We start from the raw sequence: 9,592 nt of genomic DNA on the forward strand, positions 1-9,592 counted from the left end.
AATATATCTACATAATAATGTGGTCTCAACAATTTATCACAAATAATCATGTTTATGCCTTCAATGGGCCAAAATTACAATTATACCCTTATAACCTAATCGGGGCCTACATGCATACTAATACTCATAGTCATGCATCTCATTTATTCATATAATCATATAAGCATGCTTATCACATAATCATGCATCTAATCATATCCATATACTCATTTAGTCATGCATGCCATATAGTCATGCATTTAATCATTCATTCACATAGATACCAATCATGCCCTCCTGCACACTAATCAAGGCCCTTAAGCCTTATTAACAATTTTGGGTCATTACAGATTAAATGAGCACTAGAAACTTGTCTAGAACAAATAAAGAGACAAGAGTTCAATTGGGAGCATCGATGGGGTATAAGCTAAAGGGAGTCTGACACTCAAGTTAGTCTAATTGCGATAGAGTAATAAGACGGAAGTAAGTAATAAAACGACTAATGATAAAGAATGAGTAAAAGAGATAGTAATGATGGCAGAGCTTGAGAGTGATGACTAGGTCGGAAGACTGGTCAGGCTAGCTAAGTACGAGTGATTAGTATGAGTATTTAATATTCGATATTGTTGACCACAATTTTGGCCAATGGCGAGTAGACGTCAAAACTACAATGAACCTTCAAGAGAAAAATACGACACAGATCATTTTATAGTGGTTCAACCCTAATTTATTGGTAATAGCCTAATCCACTTGGAGTTGTGATATATATCCTACACTTAAGATTAGATGAACTTGAGCCAACTGAGTTTCTTAAGTGTAAGTAGGAAAATACATAGTTTCTCTCTCTAACTTTCTTAGAAAATGCCCCAAGAATCCCCAAGTAACAGTCCCAAACTAGAGAGTTTTTCTCAGTCTCCAAAAAATCAGATCCCCTCAAATGATGCCATGAGCCATTTATTTATAGGCTCATGGATCGTACATAAATATCTCCCTTTTACCGGGTCACTAGTTCTTCCAACAAACTTTATTTAATAAAATATAAATAAATCTAATATTACAACAATATGGCTATTATTCCAGGATATCTGAGAGATTCCCGTGGTAGTTGAGAATGATTCAGGTTGAAGTTGTTACTGATGAAATAGGCGAGCACCTCTCGTAGGCAAAGCACTCCTCTAGCACACCTCTGGTCTAGCAAAACACTCTACTGGTCGGGCAAAACATATGACTAGTCGGCCATGCACTCCACCGGTCGGCCAAATACTTCACTGGTCGGCCAAACACTTAACTGGTCGGACCAACACCTCACTGGTCAGACAAGCACATGACTGGGCAGACAATCACAAGACTGGTCGGACAAACACATGACTGGGCAGACAAGAACATGACTGGGCAGACAAGCACATGACTGGGCAGACAAGCACATGATTGGTCGGTCATGTCACTTGACTGGTTAGTCAAAAATCCTTATCGGTCTGACAGAATCTCTACCAGGTCAGTCAGATCACTTTATCACAACTCTGAAGAGCCAATACATTTATTGACTACTAATGTGTCATTTACGGACCATGTATTGCCACTTGTCACTTCTGATTGCCACGTCATCGAACTCCAATTTTTGGGGATAACATTTGCCCCCCAAGTTTATTATATGATATACTCACATAATAAGCTTTTCTTCTAGCAAAATGTTTTTGAGGTCATCAAAAAACTTCTATCCAGTCGGTAATTTTCACTCTTGTAATAAACCCACGATCGAACTTTTCTTTTGATTTCTTCAAATTCCATTCTTTGAGCTTGTTTGAATAGCTGATTTGAAATGTCTGTTTGGTCCCCGGGACCCAAAAAAATTTTTGACTACTAACCCTTGGGTGTATTGTTTCTTGCTGCTCAGACGCCTCCCTGGCTCTTCAGACACCACTCCAAATATATGCTCAACCTCTCGGAAGCAGACCCTCGGAAGCACCAGGCTCCTCGGATGACCAGCTAGCATCCCCTCGGTCATAGATAGCAGCTCCTTGAAGGTGCACCCCAGCTGCTCGGACGAAGTCCGCTCGGACGCAGCCCACATCCACTCGGACGCACCCCTGCTACTCAGACACAGCTCACACCCCGATCGGACACAAGCCTTCGGACGCTCGGACGCACCCTCGAATGCAGCTTCTCGGATGCCGAGCCAGAAGCTCCTCGGATGCACGCCATCTACTCGGATCAGCACCCCAGCAGCTCGGACGCATGCAGCTGCTCGGACACCTGCAGCCTCACCGCTTAGACATGCCTCTAGCCACTCGGACACATGCAACCTCACCACTCGGACACGCCTCTAGCCACTCGGACACCTGCAGCCTCACCGCTCGGAGACGCCTCTAGCCACTCGGACATCTGCAGCCTCACCGCTCGGATGCATGCCCTTATGTCCTCGGGCTTGTAAAAAATGGTTTAGTCCAGGAACTCATCATTTGTTAGTCATGCTCAAAAACAGAGTTTCCTACTGGACCAGTGATATATGCTCAGCTGACCAAGGAAGTTGTATCTGCTCTCCCGACCAAGAAAACTTTGCACCTGATCAGCTAAACTTTGTACGTGGCCAGTAGTTTACTCTTTTTTCTTGTGAAGTGATATTTTTCTCGTACAACTGAGTTGTTGGCTTTTTATACTTTACTTTTCTTTGTTAACTTAAAACATTCTAAGTCTTTTTAGACTTAAAAAGTTATAAGTTTTTTGTGAATAGTAAAGTCACTCTGATGTATGCCTTATATTTTCGCATGAGTACTTAGTTTTCTAACTTTGAAATTCTAGACATTTCATAAGTCCATACTAAGTATAATATCTCACACTCTTATTGCTCTAATATTTTATGAGCATAATTTTTATTGTCACACGAATATCTGCTTCTAACTTGATTTTTTTTTTAAATTCCAAGTTACTTAAGCTTTGTCAAACAAGTTAGCTTAATGACCTTTTTGGACTTCAAAAATTTACAAGTCAGCCTAAAAACAGATATCTTAACTCGTGCTCTTATTGCCTATGTTAAATTATATACTAGCATACCCCATGTGCCCCCCAATCGATCGAGGGTTGAAAGATCCTAGTCACTTGCTACTTGACCGAATTTGTTCGAGCAGTTAATTGCTCGTGAAACACATAGAATATATTGAAAATATTCGAGCAGTTGAACACTGCTTGAATGTATCGACCAGTTGAACACTGTCCAATTTTACCGACCAATTGAACACTGTTCGAATAATTAACACACATGCAAATTTGTAGCAAGAATCGACCACGCTGCGTGTAATCTCTTTTATTACTCGTAAATTAAAAAAGGACAATACGTGTCTAATAACGAGTCTTAAACAACAAAAATTGTTCAAAAATAGATGACTGGTCAGCAAATAACCAGCTCATAAACCAAAATTTAAATAACAAGTTAAACAACTTGAAATTAAACTTCCACTCTGAAAGCGGTATTTAGAAATAATATATTCACAGACGCTCACCGTTCCGGTGGCTCCTGATCCTAGCACTCCCTCTCAGCATACTTCTCCCTTGCTTCGTTGCTATCCTCAGCCAAGTGTGGACCTCCACATATAGTGTCTAAGGTAAAGTCCACAGGTCCAGGCTTGAAGGGTGGAGATCTTTGTCGTTTGAACCCAGGATTGTTGCTGCCTCCTTCTCCTTGGGGTGTCTCTGCCTGGTACTTTCTCAACTTGCCCGACCGGAGAAGAAATTCTATCTCGTCCTTGAGGTGATTGCATTCATTCGTGTCGTGACCATAGTCTCCATGGAAATGACAAAACTTATTCATATCTCTCTTCCTCATCTCTTTCCTGATGGGGGGAGGCTTCTTGTAGGGAACCTCTTCATGACTAGCAAGATATATCTCCGCTCAGCTAGTCGAGAGAGTGGTGTAATTAGAGAACTAAGGCTCATACTTGGTTGGCTTTTTGTTTGAACTCAACTTTGCTTTCTTTTCCTCATGGTGGTCAGACCTGTTATTTCCACGTTTCTTTCCACCATTATTAGGAGAGTCAGTTGATCCGCCCGGATTTTTTATGCCATTCTCCTCTTTTTCGATTGCATCATCCAATTTCATATACTTGTCTACTCGGTCAAGAAATTGTTGAAGTGTTGAAATTGGATTTCTATGTATGCTATCCCACAAAGGGCTCCGATAAGTTATCCCAGCGGATATTGCAACGATCTTCCCCTCGTCTCCTACAGCAGTTGCTCTATTGGCGTGTCTCATGAATCTTTGTATATAATTCTTTAAAGACTCATTTTTTCCTTGTTTGATACCTGCCAAGTGGTTGGCATAAACTGGTGGAGTCCGGGCAGTGTTGAATTGTCTACAAAACTCCTTCCTGAATGCTTCCCAAGAGTTAACGGAGTTCGTCTTAAACCTCCAATACCATTCTTGGGTAGTATCTGACAATGTAGTCAGGAAAACTCTACACCGATAATCGTCACTTACTCCGAGCAATTCCATTTGGTCCTCGAACTTCCCAACATGTCTGATGGGATCTGCCTTTTCTGTATATACTGGCAGATTCAGTGCTTTATATTTTTCCGGCGGCTGGACTGCTCTAATCCGGGCACAAAATGGGCTGCCACTCTGGTGGTCTATCGCATCTATCCCAGAAGGTTGTTTTGACAAACTTTGCACTCCAGCTGTTAGCACGTGAAGTTGGGCTTGGATGGCTGGTGTAACTGATGAAGCTCCAAGGTCTTGACCGCCTGGTCGGGCATTACCATCTGGTGCACTGTCGTCAAGTATTTCTACTTGACTGGCAGGGCAGTTCAGATTTTGCCCTTTGACCGGAACGGTCCTTCTCTTGTTGGTGATAACGTCCCTCGGATCCTTCCAGGAAGCATGCTCTCCCACTACGCTGATGGCCGGGGTGCAGTGGAGGCCTTTCGGTACGCCCCGGGTAGTCTTTTCCTCCTTGTTGATCGTTGTCTTCATTTTCCTTTGACTGGTCGGCGTGATGACTATCAGCCTCATCACGACCATGCCCATCTTTGAATTGTGAAGTCCTCTTATCTCGAGGAGTCCTGGTCTGATCCGGCCTGGGTGGAGTCCTTTTACTGCCTGATCGGTGACTTCCTGATCTCCAAGTTTCTGATCGTTGGCTCCTGGAGGGGGTTCTAGAGTGCTCCCTTTGCATCGAGGCAGTTCTGGATCGGTCCCCATCATCTTCCCGACCAGGGGCATTACTCCTGCTTCTGTCTGGTCTACGAGAATTGGCTCTGTCAGTGGTCCTCTGATCAACATTATTATTTCTTGCTCCCTAGGAGGCTACTCGTGCTTCGGCTTGAGCATTGGCTTGGGCCAATTGGGTAGCCACTTCTAGAGCAAGTGTTGCTTCATGATGTCTCCGGTCGACTTCCTCCTGTCGTTGTCTGAGCTCTTCGCTTTTGGCCTCCATATCGCGCCTTTGCTGCTCTAACACAGCTCTCTGCTTGGCCATCTCTTCAGAGAAAGACTCCTGTCGAGCATTGAATTGCACCATCTCCTCTTGGAAAGCACCTATTGCTTCCTGGAGTTGTTCAACTTCTGGAGTGGTCTCCTCGAGAAAGACCCTAGGCTCAGTCTCTGGGTTCTGCGGTCCAAGCTCTTCTGATCTAGCAGGCTCCTTTGACGTGCCTGACTTTTTGGATGCCACATTGGCATTCTTGGGCGCCATTTCGATATGATAGTCGTGTGCTTCTTCTCTTCAGACTCTCAATGAAAGCACCAAAATGTTGACCGCAATTTTGTCCAACGACGAGTAGACGTCAAAACTATAATGAACCTTCAAGAGAAAAATACGACACAGATCATTTTATAGTGGTTCAGCCCCAATTTATTGGTAATAGCCTAATCCACTTGGAGTTGTGATATATATCCCACACTTAAGATCAGATGAACTTGAGCCAACTGAGTTTCTTAAGTGTAAGTAGGAAAATACATAGTTTCTCTCTCTAACTTTCTTAGAAAATGCCCCAAGAATCCCCAAGCAACAGTCCCAAACTAGAGAGTTTTTCTCAGTCTCGAAAAAATCAGATCCCCTCAAATGATGCCATGAGCCATTTATTTATAGGCTCATGGATCGTACATAAATATCTCCCTTTTACTGGGTCACTAGTTCTTCCAACAGACTTTATTTAATAAAATATAAATAAATCTAATATTACAACAATATGGCTATTATTCCGGGATATCTGAGAGATTCCCGCGGTAGTAGAGAATGATTCAGGTTGAAGTTCTTACTGATGAAATAGGCGAGCACCTCTCGTAGGCAAAGCACTCCTCTAGCACACCTCTGGTCTAGCAAAACACTCTGCTGGTCGGGCAAAACAAATGACTGGTCGGCCATGCACTCTACCGGTCGGCCAAATACTTCACTGGTCGGCCAAACACTTAACTGGTCGGACCAACACCTCACTGGTCAGACAAGCACATGACTGGGCAGACAAGCACAAGACTAGTCGGAAAACACATGACTGGGCAGACAAGCACATGATTGGTCGGCCATGTCACTTGACTCATCAGTCAAAAATCCTTATCGGTCTGACAGAATCTCTACCAGGTTAGTCAGATCACTTTATCACAACTCTGAAGAGCCAATATATTTATTGACTACTAATGTGTCGTTTACGGACCATGTATTACCACTTGTCACTTCTAATTGCCACGTCATCGAACTCCAATTTTTGGGGATAACAGATATCAGATTGTCCTTGAAGACTCCTTTTAATTTCGTTTTGTAGAGTCCTCTTATGTATAGTTGCCACTCTTCCTCATCATCTTGTTCGACTCGTTCAGAGTTGTTGTTCCCTGAATCTCGTGGGAAAAGTCATGTCTGTTATGAACGATTCAGTTATCCTTTGGCTGGCTGGCTGGATGAATACACGTTTGGACCCGAGTGCGGGTTGGATGGGTTGTGTGATCTGCTAGCATCATGGGCCAGCTTATTGACTTAAAATAGGTTACCTTCCACGCGTATAAAAAATAGTCACGCATGCAATACACTATTTAAACTTTGTTTTCTATCCTATAAATTATTCGAAATTTCTCAAAAATTTGCAAGATATTCTAAATAACTACAATTTACACGCTTATAAAAAAATTGTGCCAAAAACACTTCCCAAACCAAAAACTAGGGGCGCACCGGAGAATCCTCCAATAATATTATTGCATTCTCCATGTTTTATGGCCTCCATCCGTGTCAAAAGATACATACTCTAAAATAACTTGACAAATAAATATCCAAGAAGAAAGGAACCTAATATAATCCAAACTTCAAACATATTCTATAGACAGAAATTTAAAACAAAATATATATAATATATTAAAAAATGAACATCCCACTCCACAGTGGGTACAGGAAAAAAAAACAAAGTTTCATTTTGATATCAAACAAAGGTCCAAAGTCGGGTACGTAAAAACTAAAAACATGAGTTTTGGTTTAGAAGTTGTTACACACTCTAACTGGAATAATCTAACATACAATTAATTACATGAGAACCATCAATGTCATCTAACAAATCAATTAAGAAAACGCGTAACTTTTCCACTCTTTCATTTTGGCGTTTCTGTCCTTCGTTTTCTCTCCCTCGTTCATTCCACCTCTTATCTTCTATCGTCGTATAAATATTCCTAGCCTCTTCCAACCTTAGCTGCTACTTCTACCCCTTCTTCTACATACTTCTCTTTCCTTTGCTGTTGCTGATTATGTCTCTTTTCCAGAGCAACACTTTGTTTCTCTGGCTCTGTTTTTCCTCACTCCTCTTTACCCTCTCCACCCAGGAAAAGGAAAAGCAGCACGCCTCCACCTCCATCTCCCTTTCATTCCCACTCAAAACGGTTCGTCTTGGTTCCTCCCCCAATGCTTCCGCCACTTTCCGGAATTCTCTTCTTTTGAAATTCAGGCGGAACCCGAGGCTCAAAGCGGCGTCGTATAACTACAAGCTGTCGTTTCAGTATTCGATGGCTTTGATCGTTTCTCTCCCTATTGGAACTCCGCCGCAGACCCAAGAAATGGTTTTGGATACCGGGAGCCAGCTTTCTTGGATTAAATGCCACATGAAGGCTCCCAAGAGATTCCCTCCAACGCCGCCGTTTGATCCCTCTCGATCTTCTACTTTCTCCGTTTTGCCTTGTACTAACCCTATTTGCAAGCCTCGAGTTCCCGATTTTACTCTCCCGACAACCTGTGACCAGAATCGCTTCTGCCACTACTCTTACTTCTACGCTGACGGAACCTTCGCCGAAGGTAATCTAGTCAGAGAAAAGTTCACATTCTCTCCTTCCGTAAGTACGCCTCCTTTTATCCTTGGATGCGCCAAGGACCCGAGCGACACCAAGGGCATTTTGGGAATGAATCTTGGTCGCCTCTCTTTTGCTTCCCAGGCAAAAATTACCAAGTTCTCGTACTGCGTGCCGACCCGGAAAACCAAACCCGGTTCTTTCCCGACCGGGTCGTTTTACCTGGGTAATAACCCCAACTCTCGTTGGTTCAAATACGTCGACCTGTTGACTTTTCCAAAAAGTCAACGCGCGCCGAACTTGGATCCATTGGCTTTTACACTCCCGATGCAGGGGATTCGAATAGGCGCTAAAAAGCTAAACATTCCACCCTCAGTGTTTCGACCCGATCCAAGCGGTTCAGGTCAAACTATGATTGATTCGGGCTCCGACTTCACATTCCTGGTGGACGAAGCATATAACACGTTGAGGGAGGAAATTGTGAGACGGGTGGGACCGAAGATGAAGAGGGGATACGTGTACGCAGGAGTGACTGACATGTGTTTTCAAGGAGCAAACACAGCCGAGATCGAACGGCTTGTGGGCGATATGGTTTTCGAGTTCGATAAAGGAGTGGAAATAGTGGCGCCAAAGGAGCGAATCCTGGCAGATGTCGGGGGTGGGATCCATTGCCTGGCTATCGGGCGGTCCAACATATTGGGAGCTGCGAGCAATATTATCGGCAACTTTCATCAGCAAAATCTATGGGTGGAATTTGATCTGGTGAGGCGCAAAGTTGGGTTCGGTAAGGCTGTCTGTAGCCGCAGTTCTGTATAGGACAGTGAATACTGATCAATGAATATGCATTGCTGGGAAAAGACTCTGATCTAAATTACAAAAAATAATACCGGTGCTCAAGTGGGACCGAATCCGACGGTTGCTTACGTCGATCTATTGTAATATTAGACGGTATGGAGGTGAAGATTCTTATAAGGTTTGAGATCATCCACGAGAGTTTAGGCTTTCAGATACCTACATGAATCGTTGTATGATATGTTGAGACTAATGTATATACGAGGATATTTGAATATAAGAATAGCTACTAATATGTTATTGAATTACGTTTCTCAAAGCCCTTTTCAAAAAATAAAATAAAATAAAATAATTTTTTATGCAAGTATTTCCACATATATGTACATTATGTTACTGTTCTGATAATCTTAATTAGGGTCTTTCTTTTCTTATCTTAATATTAAAACAATAAACGAAAAAAAGGACAATGTATGTCTGCAACAATCAAAACAATTATGTAGGGTAAGCTATCATAATAAGTTATTATTTATTTACTTTTTATGAAAAATATATAATATATGTTATGGCCTTTCC

General features: G+C 42.5%; 1 protein-coding gene across 1 annotated transcript; it reads left to right on the top strand.

The window, feature by feature from the left end:
• Positions 1–7,570: 7,570 nt before the first annotated feature.
• LOC133818647 (aspartic proteinase PCS1) lies at positions 7,571–9,324 on the top strand. Its single transcript, XM_062251653.1, has one exon. It carries the CDS (start codon positions 7,694–7,696, stop codon positions 9,041–9,043), a length of 1,350 nt encoding a protein of 449 aa, XP_062107637.1. The 5' UTR covers positions 7,571–7,693; the 3' UTR covers positions 9,044–9,324.
• Positions 9,325–9,592: the final 268 nt, after the last annotated feature.

This window comes from Humulus lupulus, chromosome 2, assembly GCF_963169125.1.
Source record: "Humulus lupulus chromosome 2, drHumLupu1.1, whole genome shotgun sequence".
NCBI classification, from domain to species: Eukaryota; Viridiplantae; Streptophyta; class Magnoliopsida; order Rosales; family Cannabaceae; genus Humulus; species Humulus lupulus.

What these genes read in the sequence shown, in the direction of transcription:
- LOC133818647 (XM_062251653.1), top strand. Translation starts at nt 7,694, where the DNA reads ATGTCTCTTTTCCAGAGCAACACTTTGTTTCTCTGGCTCTGTTTTTCC.